Source organism: Herpailurus yagouaroundi, unplaced genomic scaffold (genome assembly GCF_014898765.1).
Source record: "Herpailurus yagouaroundi ecotype Mexico unplaced genomic scaffold, PumYag 142, whole genome shotgun sequence".
In the NCBI taxonomy this organism is placed as follows: Eukaryota; Metazoa; Chordata; class Mammalia; order Carnivora; family Felidae; genus Herpailurus; species Herpailurus yagouaroundi.
The window spans coordinates 62,315,548-62,339,628 of record NW_024412397.1 but is presented as its reverse complement, the minus strand read 5'-3'; the positions used below and the strand labels follow the sequence as shown (position 1 = coordinate 62,339,628).

Here is a 24,081-nt window from a genome sequence, read left to right as displayed (position 1 = left end):
GGGGGATGTTGGGTCTGATGGCACTTGGTCCAGTCTGGCGGATGCTGGGTCTGGTGGCACTTGGTCCAGTCTGGGGATGTTGGGTCTGGTTACATTACCAGGTCTAGACTGGGAGACATTGAGTCTGGTGGCGTTACTGGGTCTAGTCTGCTGTCATTCCCCTGGGGATGGACAGCAGGCTGAGGGTCAGAGGGGCTTACCTGAAGTGTCCATCACGATGCCACCTGCTTCTCTGATGATGACGGTGGCGGCAGCCAGGTCCCAGCAGTGCAGGCCAAACTGGTAATAAGCATCCGCAGCCCCCGAGGCCAGGTGGCAGAGTGCCAAGGTGGAGCTCCCGATAACTCGGACCCTAGAGGAGAGGGAAGAGGGCAAAGATTCCTGTGAGTGGTGCTGTGCACAAGTCAGATTTCTCCTAAATAGCTGACATCATCCAAAGTCAACCCTTTGCTGGGCATTCCCAGTCATCAAAAATGAGCCACAGGGCTTTTCTAATACACTCTCTAGATTCAAGATCTGTGGTGCAGAGCAATGCCATTCGAGAGAACTTTCTGTGAGGATGGAAAAGTTCTGCAAATGTGGAAGCTACTAGCCACCTGTGGCTGCTGAACACTTGAAATGTGGCTAGTGCAACTGAAGAACTCATCTTAACTCTACTGAATTTTAACTTAAATGTAAATCACCTCGTGTGTCTGACAGGTACAGCACAGACCTAGGGAGGGTGGGAGACGGGAGAAGATTCATTTGGACTTGTTAGGATTCATTTTTCCTAAACATTTGCCGGAGTGATATCATTTATGAAGGGCTCTAAGCCCACACAGGATTCACTGGTTGGGTGGCTTGAGATCAGTCACTTGGCTTCTGGAAGCACTGCTCCAAAAGGAACACAGGTCCCCTGTTGGTTTTCTAACAGGCACGAGGGAGCACACCAGCAGAGGAAGCATCATGTGGCTCTCCCGGGCTCTGCATGGGGCGCATGTGGGCCACCTCCCATCACTCGGGATCTTTTCCTCTCTCCCTGGGGAGCTGTGAGCAAGACTGTGTGTTTGGCACTTTCCCCTTTGGCTCCAGGATGTTCTGGGAACTGAAAAGTCATACCCATGAGCTTTGGCGTGGAGTAACCTCTCCATGTTGCTCAGGAACAATTTCAGAGTGGCAGGGTCACGTTTGGGGCCAATTTCCGTTAGAACCAAGGCCTTGGAGATATCTGCAGTAGAAAGAATCCCCATGATCAGAAAAATCAAGTCTTGGTTCTAACTGAATACTCAGCGTTCCCTCTGAAGCAAACCTCAAACATCAGCCTCTCCTTCCCTTTCAGAACAAGTACCATCTGTTGAGTGGTTTACGCCATGAAGTTTTTCTGATAGCTGTGCAGCATTGTAAAGACAGCGAAGGGAGGTCAACAAATCCCACACTTGGCTATTTCCTCATCACTCCTTTAAGGCTGCTTCCTGTTTCAGATTTCAGAGGGAACAGACTTTCAGATCTCTCTTTTCAGGGACAGTTAGCATGAAAAACCTGCAAGAGTCAGGTGGCTCATGAAAATCACCATCATTCAGCCATAAATAAAAACAAAATGATGACAAAAAAAGCTTCATCAAATAAATCTGTCTTTAAAAACCTTTCTCTAACTGCTATGATCACGGAGATGGAAATAGCATCCCTGTAGAGAAAGCAGGATGTCTTTGGAAAGGGAATTCTCAGGAGTAACCCCACTGGGCATAAGGAAGGCTGACGCAGGGGCTGTATGGTCACCCCAGTGTGGAGTGGTGAGGAGCTCAGGCCAACCACACGGCTCCTGTGACGGGTAGGAAGCTGGCCTGTGGGTGCCAAGGGACGTGCCTGGGCTCCCTTCCTATGCCTGACTCATGGGTAGGTTATCACAAGCGGTTTGTCTCTGCTTTGCTATACGCCCAAATACAACCAAATTCAGTCTCACGCCTGGTCAGGCTTCGGGCTGAGCACAATCAGCCATAACAGGTGTATTCGTTCAGATAACAGAACAAAGTCCCTCCATGAACTGGAGGAAAAACACTCTCCACAAGTTATGTCACTCAATGGGCCCAATCCTATGTCAACACCTACAGAGTCTCTCACTGAGGGACCAGATGATGGCGAGAAGGCCATCTCCTCTCAGACAGACTCTATGCCCATTTCCCCTTTTCTTAAATCGGAGGCTCTCATTTTCTACTTTAAACACTTTCTGAAAATCGCTTGGCTCCACACCAAAGCTAGCTGCCTTGGAGAGGTCTTAATCACTCCCTGCCAGGCACACCCAGCACCAAGGCTGAGCCAATGACGTGCCTCCCCCATGCCCAGTGTGCACAAGGGGCTCTGCCCACAACAAGGGGCCATGGGGCCGGGCAGCTCCAGGATCCCCGTGGACAGGTCCTAATTCCCTCCCTGGGCTCCTAACTGAGATGGCGTTTTCTCAGGGGCAGGAAAGAAGACCTCTTTTGGAGAAAACGATATCAACAGAACCAGGCACACAGCAGGTGCTCAATAGTCACGGAAGCAATGAGCACTTTTCCTCGAACACCAGCATTAGGGCAACCTTGGTAAGAGTCTTCTTGTTTGAGCTGATTTGTTAAATCAGTAGCATTTTTTAATTTAAGGCAGGAATACTTGAGTTAGGTAGAATTTGGTTGGCTAGTGTAAGAATCTAATAACTATGTATAATGGCACTATTTTGGGGGGGGGGATGAATTCTTGAATGATAAATATTTCTGTTAAAAACACTCTTGAAAGATAACATTGCAATTTGGATGAGCTGTCCTAGACGAGGCCTCGGGGGAAAACAGAAGCGAAGGAGCAGGGTATGTGGCCCGATCTTGCCCTAATTTCCTTATCTAACTTCAAATCTTACACACCCACACACAGACACTGTATTCTTATTTTTTATTTTTAGTTTTTGAGAGAAAGAGAGAGAGGCAGGGTGGGGAAAGAGTACCAGCAGCAGAGCGAGAGAGAGAATCTTAAGCAGGCTCCACACCCCACGGAGCCCAACATGGGGCTGGATCCCATGACCCTGAGATCATGACCTGAGCCGAAATCAAGAGTCAGATGCTCAACTGACTGAGCCACCCAGGAACTCCACATACTGTATTTTTAAACATAGTTCATTCTGTTCCTTGCTCTTTTCATAAAACAATATATCACGTACATCTTTCTCCATCATTCTGTAATTGTAAGGACTACATGTTATTCCCATAGACGAACTGCTATTGGCTCAACCATCCCCTACAGATAAACATTCTCAATTCCTGTTATTATAAACAATGCTACCTCTTTTTCTCTATAGGTTTGTGCACCAATGTTGACAGTGTTTTCAGGATAGAAAGACAGAAGTGGGATTTTTGGGGGCACCTGGGTGGCCTAGTTGGTTGAGTGTCTACCTCTTGATTTTGGCTCAGGTCATGATCCTGGGGTCATGGGATCGAGCCCTGCATCAGGCTCGTGCAGAGTGTGGAGCCTGCTTAAGATGTTCGTTTGTTCGTTCGTTCGTTCATTCATTCATTCATTCATTCATTCATTCATTCATATTCTCTCTCTCTCTCTGCCCCACTTTCCCGCTCATGCTCCCCCCGCCACAAAAAGTGGGATTTCTGAATCAAAGAGTATGCATATTTTAGATTAAAAAATTTTTTTTTCAAACTGCCCCCCACAAAAGCTCTATCAGTAGTACCATCATCCCCTCTGCACTAAGATAAGATCCTGTACTATTTTCTAGACCCTAACAGAAATCTCTTACTCCATGGTATATGCTTTAAGAGTGATTTTTCTCAGAGAGCTAAGATCAAGAGAATAATATCCCTACATTCAGAGCATTTCCTGGTTCTAGGATCTCAGTCACACTGGGAGACACTGAATTTCCTTCAGGAACTAGAAAGCCACACAATTTCACTGGGGAAATAAGTACTACTTTTAATCAGGTTCATAGGATGTGGCTACTTGGATGTTATCCAGACTTACTGTGGTGATCATTTTGCAATATATACAAATGTTGAATCATGACGTTGTACACCGAAACTAATATAATACTATATGGTGGTTATACCTCATTAAAAAAATATTATACCACATAAAAAATAATATGACTACTTGTTCAGGCCAAGGCCTAGGGGCTGGCTGCAGGGTGAGTGGAAAAGTGCCCAGAGTACCAGCCCAGACAAGCAGATACCCCACATGCAGGGCTGGTGCAGGAAGCGCAGAGGGTTTCAGACTAAGTGCCACAAGGCTATTTCACAAAGGGAAACTAAGCAAGGTGTGGAAACAGTAGCTCACATTCACCAACCTCTGAATCTCTCCAGACAGGCCTGTGCTAAACACTTTCCATTTATGCCTCTGTTTCTCTATTACATTTATGACATTTACATTTCTATTCCTCTATGACATTCACTGTCTCACTGCTGCCCTTGTTTCACAGATGGAGAAACCAAGCCTAAGGAAGTGACCAGTACGTAGTCATGTGGCCCTTAGGTGGTGAGGCCCAGACTTAAACTCAAGCTTGTCCAGTGATTATGTGAAAGACAGCATTTATTCCCACAGTTTTTAAGTCTTTAAAGAGATCTCTCTGCACCCAGTTGTTTCCTCTTCTTCTAGCTGCAATGTATCTATTGCTTTCTCTCTCACTAAAACTTTTCCCAAATGAAATGAACAAGGAAAAAGGAAGCCTGAGTGCTGCCATCTACAGGCAAAATGCTTTCTATGGTTTAACACAGATAAAACCATCCCTTCTATTTAACATCACCTTATATTATGGTTATTTCAAACCCATAATCACTATGGTTTTTGCATTTTATTATCCATTTTGCATATTATTATGCCATAGTATTTTATCTCAATCAAATACTAATGCATATATTTTATAATTTAAAATATTTTGTGACTTCATGGGTACGTGTGTGGGGGGGGAAAGGGGAGTTATTGCTTAATGGGTGCAGAGTCTAATTTGGAAAGATAAAAATTTGGAAACAGATGGTGGTGATGGTGGGAAAACATTGTAAATGTAATTAATGCCATTGAATTACACACTTTAAAATGACAAACTTCATGTTCTATCTATTTTACCATGATAAAAAAAAAATCCAACAGATTTTGAAGTAGGGCATCTCTGTATACTTTTTTAACGAACAGATTTTAGGGTGAAAACAATTGTCCACTAATAGACTTGCAACAGTTTAAAAACTATTGTTCTGATTGAGCATGGTTAAAGTACCCCAAGTATCATAGAGTATTGTTGTCTTCAGAGAAATTTTACAACTTAAGAGAAGCAAGCCATCTGTATACACTGAAATACATACTCACAGAGAAAGAGGTGAGTAGGCTTTAAGTCTGGGAAATATCCCCCATGAACACAAGCTGCTTTTGCTGAACGTAGAGCCCCCAACTACTGCCCACCCCACCCCCACCCCATGACAACACTTACGACAGCAGGTATTTTTACACACATGTCCTAATTCTTTCAGACTTGTTATAGACCATTAAGAGCTACTCATACGAAAATAAAGTTTAATTTTATTTAACTTAAAAACATTAAGTAGTAGACAGACGGGACGTTGGTGATTTGGTGGGGGCTGGGCAGAGGCGGAGGTGTGGGGAAAGGGGGCTTGATGGGCACAGGGTTGGAACTTGAAGCCAAGCAAACTCGGAGAGAAGAAAGCAAAACTGTAGACATCGTCTACAAAAAACTATATCCGCAAGGTGCATGCAAACCCCAGAATACAAATGGGTGGGGCAAGCCTCCAACAGCTACGAGGCCGGGTGGCATCAGGAGGAAGAAGGAAGCATGGAGCATCTGCTGGACCCCAGCAGCCACTCCCTGGAAGTCAGCGCGGGCCCAGGTGAGAGAAGTGGGCGCTGAGAAGGGCCGCGCACACACCAGTTCAGGAGCCCCTGGTGTGTGATAAGGGCTGAAGGGAGAGAACCACCAGCCCTATGATCTCTCGTAACTGACTTACCAAGACCTCTTAAAGGAAGGATCCAGCACTGGGAGTAAACTCCAAATTCACTAGACAGGAGTAACAGGAGTAAAGAAAAGAGAAGATCCCGGGAACAGTTAAGTAGAATAAAGCCAAAAAAACCCACAAAAAAAACAAACAAAAAAACAAAATCTAAGGTTAAAGCCAAGTTTTTGAACACTTCACAAAAACAACACAAAAGGGAACTCTAGAGCCACAAACTACCAAAAAGGTCCTGAACTCGCACCCCACCCCTTCAAAAGCCCTTCCCCATTTCAGGAATACAGATTTCAAGCAGAAATAAGTAACTAAAAAGAATGATGGGTGAGCCACACATACACTACATGGAAAAAAAAAAAAAGAATAAAGAGAACATCTCTTCAGCTAATCAAGGACTACAAGAAATATTTGTCCACAAAACAGAAGTACTTTATATAAAATAAATAAAGAATGCCTAAAAAAACCAGCCTAACTAGAAAGTGGAGGGGATACAACTTAAGAACGAATTAGAAAAGAAAATATTTCAGCAAAGAAGATTAAACTGAAGGAACAAAGTATAAATAAACAGAATAGATTGTACTTTATAAGAAATGGAGGTTGAAAAAAGATTGGTGGAAGATCAGCCCTCAAGTACAAAAAGATCGAGAGCATACTGTGCATATTTTCAGACCACAATACTATGAAACTCGAAATCAACCACAAGAAAAAATTTGGAAAGGTAACAAATACATGGAGACTAAAGAACATCCTACTAAAGAATGAATGGGCTAACTAAGAAGTTAAAGAGAAAATTAAAAAGTTCATGGAAGCCAATGAAAATGATAGCACTACAGCCCAAAACCTCTGGAACACAGGAATGGTGGTCATAAGAGGAAAGTATATAGCAATCCAGGCCTTCCTAAAAAAGGAAGATCTCAGATACACAACCTAATCTTACGCCTTCAAGAGCTGGAAAAAGAACAGCAAGTAAAACCCCAAACCAGCAGAACGCGGGAAATAATAAAGATTAGAGCAGAATCAATGCTATCAAAACCAAAAACACAGAACAGATCAATGAAACCAGAAGCTGGTTCTTTGAAAGAATTAACAAAATTGATAAACCACTAGCCAGTTTGATCAAAAAGGAAAGGACCCAAATAAATAAAATTAAGAATGAAAGAGGAAAGATCACAACCAAAACAGCAGAAAGAAAAACAGTAAGAGAATATTATGAGCAATTATATACCAATAAAATGGGCAATCTGGAAGAAATGGACAAATTTCTGGAAACATATACACTACCAAAACTGAAACAGGAAGAAATAGAAAATTTGAACAGACCCATAACCAGTAAAGAAATCGAATTAGTAATCAAAAATCTCCCAAAAAACAAGAGTCCAGGGCCAGATGGCTTTCCAGGGGAATTCTACCAAACATTAAAGGAAGAGTTAACACCTATTCTCTTGAAGCTATTCCAAAAAAATAGAAATGGAAGGAAAACTTCCAAACTCTTTCTATGAAGCCAGCATTACCTTGATTCCGAAACCAGACAGAGACCCCACTAAAAAGGAGAACTATAGACCAATTTCCCTGATGAACATGGATGCAAAATCCTCAACAAGATATTAGCCAACTGAATCCAACAATACATTAAAAAAAATTATTCACCATGACCAAGTTGGATTTATACCTGGGATGCAGGGCTGGTTCAATATCCACAAAACAATCAATGTGATTCATCACATCAATAAAAGAAAGGACAAGAACCATATGATCCTCTCAAAGATGCACAGAGAGCATTTGACAAAATACAGCAAATAAAAACCCTCAAAGTAGAGATAGAAGATCATACCTCAAGATCATAAAAGCCACATACACAAGACCCAACACTAATATCATCCTCAATGGGAAAAACTGAGAGCTTTCCCCCTAAGGTCAGGAACAAGACAGGGATGTCCACTCTCACCACTGTTATTCAACATAGTATTGGAAGTCTTAGCCTCTGCAATCAGACAACACAAAGAAATAAAAGGCATCCAAATAGGCCAGGAGGAGGTCAAACTTTCACTCTTCGCAGATGACATGATACCCTATTTGGAAAACCCAAAAGATTCCACCAAAAATCTGCTAGAACTGATTCATGAATTCAGCCAAGTTGCAAGATACAAAATTAATGCACAGAAATCGGTTACATTCCTATACACCAACAATGAAGCAACAGAAAGAGAAATCAAGGAATCGATCCCACTTACAATTGCACCAAAACCCATAAAAAACCTAAGAATAAATCTAACCAAAGAGGTTAAAAATTTATACACTGAAAACTATAAAAAGCTTATGAAAGAAATTGAAGGACTCACAAAAAAGTGGAAAAATATTCCATGCACCTGTATAGGAAGAAAAAATATTGTTAAAATGTCAATATTACCCAAAGCAATCAACATATTTAATTCAATACCTATCAAAATAACACCAGCATTCTTAACAGAGCTGGAACAAATAATCCTAAAATTTGTATGGAACCAGAAAAGACCCCGAATAGCTAAAGCAATCTTGAAGAAGAAAACCAAAGCAGGAGGCATCACAATCTCAGATTTCAAGCTGTACTACAAAGCTGTAATCATCAAGACAGTAGAGTACTGGCACAAAAACAGACACTCAGATCAATGGAACAGAATAGAGAATCCGGAAATGGACCCACAAACACATGGGCAACTAATCTTTGACAAAGCAGGAAAGAATATCCAATGGAATCAAGACAGTCTCTTCAGCAAGCGGTGCTGGGAAAACTGGACAGCCACATGCAGAAAAATTAACCTGGATCATTTTCTTACACCATTCACAAAAACAAACTCAAAATGGATAAAAGACCTAAATGTAAGACAGGAAGCTATCAAAATCCTCGAGGAGAAAGCAGGCAAAAACCTCTTTGACCTTGGCCACAGCAACTTCTAACTCAACACGTCCCTGGAGGCAAGGGAAACAAAAGCAAAAATGAACTACTGGGACCTTATCAAAATTAAAAGCTTCTGCACAGCAAAAGAAACAATCAGCAAAACTAAAAGGCAACCAATGGAATGGGAGAAGATATATGCAAATGACATATCAGATAAAGGGCTAGTATCCAAGATCTATAAAGAACTTCTCAAACTCAACACCCAAAAAAGAAATAATCCAGTGAAGAAATGGGCAAAAGACATGAATAGACACTTCTCCAAAGAAGACATCCATATGGCAAACTGACACATGAAAAAATGCTCCACATCACTCATCATCAGGGAAATACAAATCAAAACCACAATGAGATACCACCTCACACCTGTCAGAATGGCTAACATTAACAACTCAGGCAACAATAGATGTTGGTGAGGATGCAGAGAAAGAGGATCTCTTCTGCATTGCTGGTGGGAATGCAAACTGGTGCAGCCACTCTGGAAAATAGTATGGAGGTTCCTCAAAAAACTAAAAATAGAACTACCCTACGACCCAGTAATTGCACTTCTAGGTATTTATCCAAGGGATACAGGTATGCTGTTTCGAAGGGGCATATGCACCCCAATGTTTATAGCAGCACTATCAACAATAGCCAAAGTATGGAAAGAGCCCAAATGTTCATCGATTGATGAATGGATAAACAAGATGTGGTACATATAGTCAATGGAGTATTACTCAGCCATCAAAAAGAGTGAAATCTTGCCACTTGCAACTACATGGATGGAACTAGAAGGTATTATGCTAAGCAAAATTAGTCAGAGAAAGACAAGTATCATATGACTTCATTCATATGAGGACTTTAAGACACAGGACAGTTGAACACAAGGGAAGCAAAAATGATATAAAAACAGGGAGGGGGACAAAACATAAGAGACTCTTAAATATGGAGAACAAACAGAGGGTTACTGGAGGGGTTGTGGGAGGGGGGATGGGCCAAATGGGTAAGGGGCATTAAGGAATCTACTCCTGAAATCACTGTTGCACTATATGCTAACTAACTTGGATGTAAATTAAAAAAATAAAATTAATTAAAAAAAAATTGGTGGATCCGGTAAAACGAATTAAAGAGAAAGCAACAAATAGAAAAGATAAGCAGAGAAGACTCAACATAGTTAATAATAGAAGACCCAGAAGATAAAAGAGAAGCAAAAGAATTGGGAAATGACAAATACTAACAGCTATAATTCAAGAAAACTCTTCTAAAATTAAAAAAAAAAAAAAAAAAAAAAAGGGACTCAAGGGGCTCCCAGTGCTCAGTCAGTTAAGTGATCTTGATCTCAGCTCAGGTCATGATCTTAAGGTTCATGAGTCTGAGCCCCACAGTCGGCTCTGCACAACAGCATGGGGCCTGCTTGGGATTCTCTCTCTCACCTTCTCTCTCTGCCCTTCCCCCACTCTCTCTCTCTCAACATAAACAAACTTAAAAAAAAAAAAAGAAAGGGTGTATAACATGGTGTGCTTAGGAAACTGACTGAAAACAAACACTGGGATATACTCTATTAAAATTACTGTGCTTGAAAGAAAAAGAAAAAAAATCTATTGGGCATTCAAGCAAACAACTGAACTCCCTTATCAGGGAAAGAAAACGAAACTGTCTTCAGACTTTTCAACAACATAGATACGCCAGAAGATGATGGAGACAATTTAAGACACTCGGCACAAGAAAATGTGAGCCATGTGTTTTGTTACCAGAAGAATGGATCTCCAGGTATAAAGGCCACTGATAAGCTGCTGTGAGCACGTAAGAACAGAGAATGTTGTTCCCAGGAGGCCTTTCTGAGAAACCAACTGGAGAAATTCTCTGAGGGTGTCCTTGAGATTCTTCCAGGAATCTGCGAAGTTAAAATAATTTTCTTAATACTACTAAGACATGACTTGCCTTTTCACTGTGTTAACATTTGCACAGAGTAGACGAAGCCAGGCAGGGCACGCCCTGTTCTGGTGGCCAGTGCAGTCCTCTCTGCCACACTCACATTCTGGGGGAAAACGGGTTGGTTTTACTTAAGAATGAAAAGGCTGCAAAAATGACGAATTGCATTGAGCCTCAAAACCTAGGCAAATGTCTTTTCAATCCTGTGTGATGAGACGGGAATTACGGGGAGGCTTAGACAGGAAGAACAGGGAGGCTTAGACAGGAAGAACAGGGATGCTTAGACAGGAAGTACAAGGAGGCTTAGACAGGAAGTACGGGGGCTGAGACGGGAAGTACAAGGAGGCTTAGACAGGAAGTATGGGGGGCTGAGACGGGAAGTACAAGGAGGCTTAGACAGGAAGTACGGGGGGCTGAGACGGGAAGTACAAGGAGGCTTAGATGGGAAGTTGTGGGGGGCTTAGACTGGAAGTACAAGGGAGCTTAGATGGGAAGTCCGGGGGAGGCTTAGAAGGGAAGAACAGGGATGCTTAGATGAGAAGTACAAGAATTAGATGGAAGTTCTGGCGGGGGGGGGGGGGGGTGGATGGGAAGTAAAGGGGGGGGCTTGAGATGGGAAGTAGGGGGGAGGCTTAGACAGGAAGTACAGGGGGGCTTAGATGGGAAGTTGTGGGGGAGCTGAGATGGGACGTACAGGGGAGTTTAGATGGGAAGTACAGGGAGGCTTAGACTGTAAGTACAAGGAGGCTTAGATGGGAAGTACGGGGGAGGCTTAGACAGACAACAGCAATTTGGAGTTGGGTATTTGGAAGATATTCTTGAAGATGAAGGCAGTGAGCCCATCACTTCAATTGCTAAGGCTGCCAATGATAAAATTCAAGCTCTGAAGTGGAAATTAGAATTTGGGAAGGCTTAGATCTACTACCGAAAGTTTGACACCTTCCCAACACTTAAAGATGTCTCATGAGAGTAGTGACACTGAGTACAACTTGCTTAATAGTTTACAATGAAATCGGTCAACATTTAAAAGAGCTTGAAAATCTCAGTGAACCCATATTTTCCAAATGACCAAGGCATGATGTTACAAAATCATCCATGAACAGAAGATCCCTTCAAAGCAGGAGACCTCCCCAGTAGATTTCATGGTCACAGAGTACAAAGAAATTCATTGACCGTCATTACATTCCATATTGCAACTAACCTTGAAGAAACCACCACTTCGTGAGTTTTGGTGTGGCATCAAAGAATATCCCCAGTTACTGAAAGTCTATTAAAATATTCCTCACCTTTTCCAACTACTCAGCTGTGTAAAGCCAGATCTTCTTCATACATCAAGATAATACCTTACAACAGGTTGAATACGGAAGCAGATATGAGAATCCAGTTGTCTTCTATTACGCCAGACATTATAAAGAGATTTGAAAAAAATGTAAAATAATGCCACTCATGAAAATTTGGTTTTGGAAAAAATGGTTGTTTCTCATAAAAAATATATTACTCATGTTAACATGTAATGAGTTATTTTAAAGATAACTTAATAAGGATTTTTAAAGTTTCTGCTTGAGTTTCAAATACATCAATACCAACAGGTATAACTTACATAAATGAAAGCTCTTTGGGGGTCTTCAATAATTTTTTCAGTAGTATAAATAGGATCAAAAAAATGTGAGAAATGCTGCACAAGTGAATGAGCTTGAGCTTCACCCAATGGAGATATATCGGCATAAGAGACTGGTGGGGGTACCACATCTAATCTACTTGTGGAACCAAGACTATGCACTAACTGATGGTTCTTGGGTGACAGCATCATACGCATGGCCACTTGCCCTGTCGACACACACGCACAACCATCAGGAGGTGGAAAGGTAACGAGGAGAGGGTGTGACTAGTACAATAAGCTAGCCACTGCCTTGTCGTAACTGAGTGAAAGGTTATCATGTTTTAATCATACTGGAGTACATTATGAGGAGGGGGAAGAAGAGTTATAAGCTAACTTAAGTATTGTCACTGATAACAGTAACCCAAAAAAGAGAGGAGTAGGGTAGAATGGAAACATTTTTACATAAAGGAAATTACTGGAACAAAAACAGAAACCTTTCTAAGTACCAAAAATTATACCAAAACAGAGAATAAAAGCAAATGAAGCAGCTGCTTATTTAAAAGAAAAAAAAAAAGTACACCTAAAATAAGCAATGGAACCGCTTTTTAGATGGTAATCTCTAAGAGGGAGGGAGACAATAGGGTAAAGGACAGGGCCAGAAGCTAAACCTCTTGGAATACACTTTGTTTTATAGATTTGACTCTGTAACAATGTAGCTTTCTGTATAGTTAAAACACAAAATCAATTTTTAAAAAAAAAAATTTTTTTTTTTTAACGTTTATTTATTTTTGAGACAGAGAGAGACAGAGCATGAACGGGGGAGGAGCAGAGAGAGAGGGAGACACAGAATCGGAAGCAGGCTCCAGGCTCTGGGCCATCAGCCCAGAGCCCGACGCGGGGCTCGAACTCACGGACCGTGAGATCGTGACCTGAGCTGAAGTCGGACGCTTAACCGACTGAGCCACCCAGGCGCCCCAAAATCAATTTTTAAAAACATCTTCCTAAATTAAAAGCAAAGTGCAGCAAATGTATCTAAGGGATTATCCTCATAAGCAAAGGGAGTAAAGAACCACTTTGTAGACTCTAAATGACAATACAAAGCAAAAGAAAAACATCGTTGCAAGGGCTTTGGGGAACAGTTTGTTGACAGCTGGCTAGTACTGCTATTCAGAAACTGGTATCTTTTGTGTGTTGTGGGATAAAGAGGAAAAGTGATCGTGTGACATTACTGAATTTATCATTCCCCAAGTCCCCGCGCATACAGGTTCCAGCGTGGGGAGAGGAGACACAGATCAAAGAGTTAGGGAGACAGACAGCTTTCTAGTCATGAATATGAATTAAAAACACCAGTATGAACTCACAATGTTTTTTATATTAAAAAACAACTTCCTAGCTCTGTCCACGGAGAAGGCGAGTGACAAAGACTGACCAGGAGCCACAAGGAACCCTGAGAACTGAGTGGCACTTTGAAAAGCTGTTTTCCACAGGATGAAACAACTGGAAATTTGAACACTGGATATTTAATGACTTCAGAAATAACTGATAATTTTTAGAGGGATACGTAATAACGCATTTTAAAGAATCACGTGTATGCTTGGAGATACATACTGAAATGCTGACTCAGAAGTGATATTAAGTCTGGGATTTGAATCCGGGACTTGCTCGTGGTGGTGGGAATTGGGTGGGGGTATGGATGAAGCAGGGGTGACTGCATTGGCAATGCTGGACACATGGTGGGTCATGTGGGTTCACTGTACTTTTTCTTTTTTTTTTTTTTTTTAATTTTTTTTAACGTTTATTTATTTTTTTGGGGACAGAGAGAGACAGAGCATGAACTGGGGAGGGGCAGAGAGAGAGGGAGACACAGAATCAGAAGCAGGCTCCAGGCTCTGAGCCATCAGCCCAGAGCCTGACGCGGGGCTCGAACTCATGGACCGTGAGATCGTGACCTGAGCTGAAGTCGGACGCTTAACCAACTGAGCCACCCAGGCGCCCCTCACTGTACTTTTTCTACTTTGTACATGTTTGAAATTCTGCATGGTGGGAAGTGAAGGGAAAAAAAAAGGCACTAAGGAAACTTTGGCCTCAATCTAATCCTTTACCCCATCTGATATGGTTCTGTTTGCTTTTTACTTTGTGAATGGAAGACATTCTGGAAAGGTAATAGAAACAAGGGAAGGAGAAAGATCAGTGGGGGGTGTCCTGTTTCCTCCAGAAACGTACCCTGATCCTCACAATGGGCTTTAATGATCTTGTGCAAAGACTAAAGTCTTTTCTCCTTTGGTAACAACGCTCATCTTTGGGTACCACGTGCCGGGGACTTAACTGAGTGCTTTCTCTGTAGAACCGCATTGAGTCCTCAGTCACCGTCATCGCCACCCCACCAACCACGTGAGGATGGAGGCTCGGGGGTGGGGGGTTAAGTGACAGCTGGCTCTCACAGTGAAGGTGGCAGAACTGGGACTGAAACAGACAGTTGCTCTGTTGCCTCCATAGAAATCCCGTCACCCGGTGAGTACAAAATGACCAGCACTGAAAACAGCACATCGGACTCTTTGTAAGTCAGAAGTTTTTAAAAAGGAGCTCCAGAACCCGGGCAGTTTTGAGAGAAGTGGGAGCCCCAGCTGTGTTGCAGAGGGGGTTCATGACAGGGCTTGCGTGGAGCTGGAGGGCCGATGCTGGGCCAGATGTAGAGGTGACCCAGCATCCCTGCCCCACGTGGGTCTGAGAGGCCCGCTGAGGACAGGAAGTAGTCATGCACAACTGAGCCACGCAGGCAGCTGACCAGGAAGCCAAGTGTGTGTGAATGGAGCCGAGTGTTCTAATCAAACAAATATAGAGCAAAGTTCACGTAAGCGTGTTTAATGACAGGCTTCCTCACTACTAAGTTACACAATTTGGCCTGAGTGGTTACCTCTTGGCATGTGTACCTACAATTAGGGCTTCTTTTTACACAGCCAAACAAAACATCTCTGGGAGAGGGAGGCATGGGGTAAGGCTGGAGGCTGTTCTGGAATCTCCCTGGGACTCAGAAGCAGTTAACTGGTTAGCATGCCCTGCTGGTCCCACGTCTGTCTGAAGCCTCGTGTGATGTTCCCTTTCCCCTTCCCTGGGCATGCTTGTGACCTTCAGAGGCCCCTGAGGGAGCCCCCTTGGGCTCCTCACTGGGCCGGGCTGCTGGCTCCAGGCACAAAGGGCTCCCTGATGGCAGTGCTGTCCTTGGGCTGCAGATCAGAGCTGGAGAACTCGTTCTCACTCAGTGAGGAGCAGTGGGAAGGCAGGGTCATCTCTCACTCTCCTCATTGCCTCTGAGGCCATCTAGGCACCCAGGTGCCATCCAGGGAGGAAGAAAAGGCAGAAGAATTAGAGACCATGAAGAAAGGCAGAGCGCTGACACCCACGGACCGAAGCCACGACGGGGAGGGTACCTCATGACGTCCTGCTGCAGAGATGTGCAAGTTCCAAGTTAGCAGCCACTGCACTTTTCTACCTTTTCACACTCACACATGGACGTGAGGGAGCTTTCAAAGTCTTCTCCTAATCTAGCTGTTTCTAGGCTGTGACTCTTCTTCTGTTTCTGCCTCTATAGTACCTGTCCCACAATGCGATAAAATATCACGGATTTAATCAGTGGGAGACAAGGGCGGAAAAGCCCATGAAAAACCTAAACCAGCATATTGTTAAGGACACGTGCTTCTGTGCTGTGTAAGTGTAGCCACAGCCACTTTATAAAAGTTACTGGGTGTCCCTGAGGTTCTGCCTTAGGAGTAGCGCCGACGGTGACACAGCTGTGGTGCGTGGAAACATCACAGATTCACACAGCTCATTCCCATGGCCACCGTCTTCTCACAGAACCTGAAGCCAACTGCAGCCAGTCCACACCCGGTGAGCCGCAGACTGCACCTGGGTGATGTCGCCCTGGTGACATCCGGATGACTGATGTCTACCTGGACGCTCTGAGGGCCAGAGCATGCTTCTGACTCTGCCCTTGTCCTTGGACTGCTAGAGACCACACCACACTGGTGACTGGGTCTCTCTGAGCACGGAAGATGAGAGATGTGAGTGTAAAACAGAATGAGACTATTTAAAGCTCCTGGCCACATCCACAAAAACATTAAGACACAGAACTGGCTCGATTTCCAGGTCATCAGAGACACAATGTCCCTAAAGAAATTGAACCCTCAGCAGGGGACTTCCAGCACCGTCTCCCAGAATGGTGATTCTGGCATTTTCCATTCACATTTCTCAATCTGAAATGACCTGAGACGAGCCACGCAAGGCCCTACCTGTCTCCCCGGAGACCCGGAGTCGCTGGCCGTTGCAGAAGGCGCCCCGGCCCCTCCGGCCTGTGTACAGCCGCTCCTCTGTGCAGTGGTAAATCACTCCAAATTCCAGCTGTGGGGTGCAGGGGCAGGATGGAAAACAAAAATGCTTCGCTTATTTGACACAGAAAATAAGACAGTAATTCAAAGGGGAAGGTGTTCTTGGTGTTATGACCAGTGTGATGGAAACTCCTTCACAAAAGGGAACTGAAAAGCATTAGTGTCTCCATTCAAAACTGGACATGTCTTTTTGAAAATGACATGCTTTAAAATATACTAACACTAATATAGCTTTACTAAAAATTAACATCATAATCAAGCGTGAGTAACTGAAAGCTATTGAAAAAACTTAATTCTTCAGAAAGGCCTTGGCTTTGGGGGGTGGAGGGTGGGGAAGGCTACTCGTGACTAATCCTCACAAGAAGCCCTCAAAGTTGCTGACTTGTGAAGAATTAGGAATACATCTGTAAAGCTGATGACAGAATCACAAGTCAAGGATGGCCAAGAGGGAGAGGTGATTCGCCAAGGAGGGGCGTGTCCCTGTGCAGGTGGAGTGCCAAACTGCAGCCACTCGGCCTCAGACGGCAGCCTCCCATAGGTACAGTAAAAAGAAGAGGTGAGAGTGGGACGGAACGCTGCCCTACACACACGTGCTTTGTCTTCTTTCTTCTACCAACTGGTCGCTATTTGGGGTTGACAGGAGCAAGTGTGTGTGGTCTGGGGGCTGGCCATGTTTTCATTTCCCTGGAAAACAAAGAGAGACCCAGGCCAAATCTCTTGAGAGAGTCTCAGCTAGTCTGGGGTGAGCTCGACCACAGTGGAATGGACTCCCCAGCAAGGCAGGAAGAGGGTTTTTTTCTGAGGAGGATCATTCAGTCGGCCTTCCAGCAATATTTCACTATCTTCCTCCCTACCCCTCACCCTGGCTTTCAGGGGGTTCCCAAACAAGTGTAGTCCTAGAACCACACGGGCCTCTAGACCCTGTGCCCCTGGGGTGGTTGGGGGGCCTGGAGGCCTTTGCTAGCAGGAGGGAGGGGTGAGGAAAGCTGGGACGCTCCCCTTGACCAGAGCCCTCTACTACAAGCCCAGACCACCTGCGCGCACTCGCACTGGGCCCAGCGGGGCTGCGGGCCTTGCCATCGGAGACCTTGCCCGCCCACAGCATTTTGTCCCCCAAACTCAGTTACTGACACGTGGTCATGAGGGTCACCCTCTGAGCTTAATGCTCAGCCTCCTATTCGGTCTCAATGACACCTAACAGACAGACAAGTGAGCATTTAACTCCTTAACCAGATTTCAAAAATTTTAGGTATCTTCACCTTAGTACTGTTACACGGGTACAAACTTCTCTCAGTTTCCATGCTAGAGAACTGATGCTGGCACTGAGGGTGAAGAAGAGAAAACAGTGCTCTGGCGGAGGGCTGCTTTTGGAAAATACGAACCCCCCGTTCTATTTAAATATAACTGTGGTGACTGCAGAGGAAGTGTTAAGTGTCACTGCTTAAACTGATTAACGCCTTTATGCATCCTATGGTCCTGTGACGTTGCGTAGCTCTACGGGTGATGGGAACCCTGCAGCAGTCTCGTTCTCATGCTGATAGCTAGAGAAGGATGAGGAAGAACTAATGAAATACTGGGATTAAAAATGTCCTCCAAAAATAGGAGTTTCTTCTGTGTGTGACTAGGTCACACGCCCCAGGGGTCAGAGGGAGACTAACGTGGACCATTTGCTCAGAACTTCCCTTTCCATGCTTCTCCAGCAGCATCACAGAAAGACCATGGTGGGAACAAGGGTCAGCCACCACGGGGGTGAGCTGGCCATGGAGTCCCAAACCTGCACACCCCAAAACCAGTTTTCATTTGTTTACTTTCTTGGATTTGAAAAACACATGCTTGAATTTACTAGTCATGATTAAGGCACATGACAAAGACGGGAAAACAGGAGTACTGGGATGGAACCCAAAAAGGAAGGTGCTAAACCAGGCCCCAGGGGCTCAGGACCACTGGCCGGGGGACCCACCCACCATGTACCTCTTGGTTTACAGCGAATCCAATGCTTACTGCCACGGTGGGAAATCTGCAAAGAAAAACAGAATGGTTTACACTCTAAAATATAAATGGTCTCATGCAAACTCTTAGGAACCTCTGTGTGGCTACGTAGCATCGTCGCTGGAGGCACAGAAAGAACTTTATACAGTGTGGGTGGGTTTGTTTTTTTTAAAAATTACTTCCCACAACTTCACTAACTGCTTCCAAGACAAATAGGCTTAACCGACCATGTTGTAAGATAGCTGACCTTGAAAGAAAGCAGTATTCTGAAAGTCATGTAAGATTGATGTAATTCAACAATGACCATCGAGTACCCAATTGAGAGGTATTTTAATAATCAGCTTGCTGGTTCTCAGAGACATAAGGGACAGTAGGGACCTCCCAAAAGGCCAGACCCACGTCCCAGTTGAGGTGAGGAGGGGCCCCCAGGAGGGGGCATCACAGCCTCCACCCAGAGGCCAGGTCTGGGTGACAACAGTGCCCCTCCTCACCCTGGGTCCTATGCAGGCACGGGCCACAGCCGTCAGAGGCGGGCTGTGACATCGCAGATTGCCTGCACTTTTATGATTTTGTTGTTGTTGCTGCTGTACCTCTTGGAAATAATCTCTCTTTTATGTGAAGATCAGCAGAGCTTACCAGCAAGTAGGAAGAAGCTGGGCACTACTAACCTCCAGGAAAACTATGAAACCAGTCCCACACAGACGTGAGCCCTGACTGAGGCTGCAGCAGTCGGCATGGCCATCTGGCGGGTGGCTCGCTGAGCAAGTACACGGCACGCCAGGCTCCACTTTAGGTATCTCAGAAAGCTCTCTCTCACATGCTTCAGCCCTGACACTGTTGGACAGAGAATGAACAGATCCTATCTGAGCTGCAGTGGCCAAAGGCGTCCGATGTCTTTAGGCCACAAGAATCACTACGCTGTGGCCCTTGAAGGTGTCCTGGAACCTGACGACCAGCACCACAGCTGGTTTTCCAAATGATGCTCTCCTCCAAGCTGTCTATCTGGTTCCATGTTCTGCGTGGCCCAGGGACCACTGGGACCCAGGAGAGGCCCGCTGGTGGATGTGTGGCCTTCACCACACGATGGGGCTCAGCCCGTCCTGTCCCCATTACCAGCACACTTCAATCACAAGTGAGACAGAAGAACAGAAGCTCCACTCAGTGAAACACACCTACAAGGGGAGACCGAGGCTCCACGCGAATTCCTGCCCAGGGTGGGGGGGGTGTCCTGCTTCAAATTAGGCTGGTGACACTGCTGCTGTCACCAGATGGCACTATTCCATTGCCTCAAAAGGCAATGTGTGGGTATGACAGACTAAATTCTCAAGATAACCCACAGTGAGGGGTTAAGAAAAGGATGATGATTAACATGATGGATCAGGATTACTTTACGTACTTACACATAAACACATTATCTGAGGCAAAACACAGAGGAAAGCCCCTCCCCCCCCCCCCCCCCCCCCAGTCTGGATGTGCTCATGCTTTTTCACTTTACGTAAGGAAACAGAGTATTTCCTAGTCATCTGTGGAAGGGGCTCTCAAAGTGTGGTCCCGCACTGTTGGCGTTGCCTGTATGCCTGTGAGGAATGCACATCCATGGGTTGCCCAACCTGGACGGGGACCCAGGCAGGGCCCTGAACCTGTGCCAGCCAGCTCTCCGGGGGCCCTATGCATGTTCACGTCAGAGAACCAACAGTCTGTGGAAACTGTGTCACATTCAGTGCCCTTGTGTCCTTGGACAGCTCTGATGCCCATCCCATCGGTCAGAGCTTCTGGAGCAGAAGCCACATCCCTATCCCCTCCCCGAGCTCTGCAGCTCATTCCCCCTCTGCCCAAGGGCCTCTCTGACCTCCCTGAAACGGAGTGCTCTTTGGCTGTTATTTACTCAGTCAGATTAGGCCCGGCCTGCTGCCAGTGGGTTCCTCAGCCACCTCACGGTAGCATGAGGTCTGCTCCCACCTCTGAAGACAGCTCTGGAAGGCCACCCCTCAGGGGCTGCTGTCCAGACCCGTGCTCCTGCAGCTGCTGGACTGCACACACTTGTCTTATAACCCTGCTTGTTTCTCCAGGGGTTCCTTAAGGGGTTCTTAATTTAAACCAACATTTTAAAGATGGCAGACACAACATTTTTAAACAAATGAAGATTTCCTACATGCTGAGAGTATTTCACAATAAGGAAAAGAAGGAAATATGGAAAACCTTATTTTAAAAAATATCAACACATGATAGGGGCGCCTGAGTGGCTCAATTGATTGGGCGTCCGACTTCAGCTCAGGTCGTGATCTCACAGTCCGTGAGTTTGAGCCCCGCGTCGGGCTCTGTGCTGACAGCTCAGAGCCTGGAGCCTGCTTCGGATTCTGTGTCTCCCTCTCTCTCTACTCCTCCCCTGCTCATGCTCTGTCTCTCTCTGTCTCAAAAATAAATAAAAAACATTTTTAAAAAAGTTAAAAAAAAATCAATACATGATCACCTTTTTAATGAGACTATCAACCTACTAGAAGTTTATATACTCCTGCCTCAAAAAATGCTGTTTTGGGAAAGACAAAGTCTTGGAGGGCTCTGAGGACAGTTTAGGCACTGGAATGGGGGTCACCCGTGCTTATGCTCACCTGTGCACAAAGTTGCAGGTGCCATCAATGGGGTCGACGATCCAGGTGGGGCTGGGGGTGAGCACACACTTGGCCCCGGCGGCTGCAGCCTCTTCAGCAATGAACCTGTGGCGGACAGGAGCTCAGCCTGAGAAAACTCGCCAAGAACTCAAGACAAAGCGCTTCAAACTGCTTCCGGTCCCATTAAAGACAAAGCAGACACAGCAGAGAGATTTCATTATGGTTTCTCTGGGTCAATCAGAAGCAGAGTCTACAAGAGACCATCTGCTTTTCTGTCTGCTAGCCTACTTAGCAGGACTTAGAAAACACGAAGTGACACCTCAACATAGGAGTTTTGGGAAAGCATCAAGGAGCGTGAGTGGGTCAGGTGGAGAAATACGAGAGAAGAACACCGGGGAACAGATTTTATAACACAAAGCTAAACTCTGCTCTAACTTTAGTCTGGAGGAGAAAAGGCTGAAGACAAAGGATAGAGAAGAGAAGGTGGAATCCTGGCCAGGGAGCAGGACCCAGGACTCAGGCTTTAGCTCTCCCACCAGTAATGCTGTGGCCGGCGTGGACTGCTTCACTGGACCCAAGACACTGAATGTCACCCACAGCTGACACCTCCCAGGTCTGTACCCAGCCTGGCCTCCTCTGAGCTGCAGAGAAGGTGACAACTGTGTCCACCCACCATTCGGGCTCCACAGCAGCTGCCATTTCTCCTCAGAGGCCCTTTCCATCCTGGTCTCTGGCCCAGGAGCCATGGGTGGGCCACACCTTCTCCTTCATGCTCTGCGACCCACGCACCCTGTAAGAACACGGGCAGCCCAGGACTGAGGCTGTGTACCCCCTGCGCTGGCTAGAGTGGGCCCCTGTCCCCAGCTCCCTCCTCTATAATTAGTCCTCGGTAGACAGGCCCTCCTGAGCCATCCTCACTTGAGCAAGCCACCTATTTCCTGTTAGGAACCTGCACAAGAGAAACACATCTCAACATTTAGCCTGGTTGTCCCTCCTCACATCTAGCTCAACAAAAGGCACCGTCAGTACCCAGCTGCTCAGGCCAAGAACCAGGGAAGGCACCCTTACTTCTTCCCTTTGTCCTCCTTGCCCTCCATCCATCCACACAGGCTCGGCACAGCATGTGGGGGCATTTGGGCACTGGTTTATGCACCACAGACGCCACCTCTGAGCCGGTGTCCCTGCAGGGCCAGCCTCTGCTTATGCCTCCTGGAGCCGCTCTCGAGAGTAAAGAACATACCCTCTCTAAAGCTTACACACCAGGGCTTGGTGCACAGAGTGCTTGGTATGTGTCTCCAACTGTCATGTAACAAGCCCAGGTTCACCAGGAGCGGGGCCTTTGCCCTGTGTTCGGCCTTGTCGCCAGGGCCTGGTCCGCAGCAGGCGCTGAGCAAACACCTGTTCTGTGTGGGAACGCAAGGCCTTGTGGAGGGTTTTTCTATCGGCTTCTCATGCTATGCACATGTCCGTACTAGAGAAAAAGGGGGCCTGAAGACAGTATGTTTTTATCAAGAAGGATAAATGAAGGGAAAACAAGAAACATTTCATGTCCTCCTGTGGCATCTGGTATGTTGTCAGTCGTGGTCTTCAGGCAGCAGAGCAGGAGAGCAGCTTGGCCTCTAAGTGCTCCCGGAAACCACTTGCTCCAGAGGAGCTGTGCGTCCGCCCTAATATGTGGCAATGAACTTGCGGCTGAGATGGACATCATACTGTAAATAAAAAGGCGGAGCTGGAAAGCTCTGTAACTGCTCTGCCCAACACGGTACCAACTGGCTACATGTGACTGTTTAAATTTAAATAATTTCAATTAAATGCTAGTTCACAAAACTAAAAAGTCAGTTCTTTACTCTCACTAGCCGCATTTCAAGTGTTGTCCTCATCCGTAACACTCAAGGAAGAACAAGTGCTGTGCATTCTGAAGTCATGGTTCCGTCAGAACAGCAGTGACACACGCCTTGTAATTCGTACGGTCCCCTGACAACTCTGGGAGCATCATTTTCCATTTTACAGATTATGAAACTCATGCTCTACATGCACGCACAGAGTCATCTACCTCCTCTATTGGATAAAGCATCTGAAACCTGTCAGTGTGTATGACGAATGACTGTGTGTCATTTTCAGGTTAGGGTTTCCCTCCCCCCAGCTGCTGTCCCCTGGAGAAACCCACGTGGGAGAGGCAGGGCGCTGGGGTGGGGAAGCACTGAGTGAGACACCTGAGGAACCCATAACCCACACCCTGAAAAATGGTCACAGTGCAGAGAAAACTTGAGTGGGCACAGTCTGAGCCCAGAGGCTTACAATCTAGAGAGGCAGGGGATGCAAGTTCCTTGCTTTTGTTTGCTCCTGGTCCCCTCCTCCTGCTGGGAGCTGCCCTCCCTACCATCACCCCCCTCCACAGGATTTTTGGGTCACTGGATCATGTGATCCAGGCAGGCAGGTCTAGATGGTAGACATGGCATGGTGAAAGTCAACGCTGGAGGAGCCAAGCCGGGCAGAGTAGGGCCGGGCAGTGAAGACTGTGCCCTGACCACAGCAGGAAGGCAGGTGATGTGCAAACAGAGTCACGGTCAGGCATAGCATTAGCTCTGCCAGTTTTCTTAGCCAAAGAGTTAAGGAATTAAATCCCTTTTCAATGCCTTTTTTCTACAGCTACATGATTTTCCTCCCATGTAATGGCTGGTGATTATGGTCTTGAGGA

General features: G+C 45.6%; 1 protein-coding gene across 1 annotated transcript in view; it reads right to left on the bottom strand.

Moving 5' to 3' along the window:
• IMPA2 (inositol monophosphatase 2) overlaps positions 1-24,081 on the bottom strand; it is a 45,699-nt gene that overhangs the window by 1,730 nt on the left and 19,888 nt on the right. The window contains exons 3-7 of the mRNA XM_040479431.1: positions 21,384-21,488; positions 18,757-18,802; positions 16,690-16,798; positions 1,099-1,207; positions 201-352 (exon numbers count right to left, since the gene is read on the bottom strand). Of these exons, the coding sequence (XP_040335365.1) occupies positions 201-352; positions 1,099-1,207; positions 16,690-16,798; positions 18,757-18,802; positions 21,384-21,488 (521 nt within the window). The remainder of the gene's footprint in view (positions 1-200; positions 353-1,098; positions 1,208-16,689; positions 16,799-18,756; positions 18,803-21,383; positions 21,489-24,081) is intronic.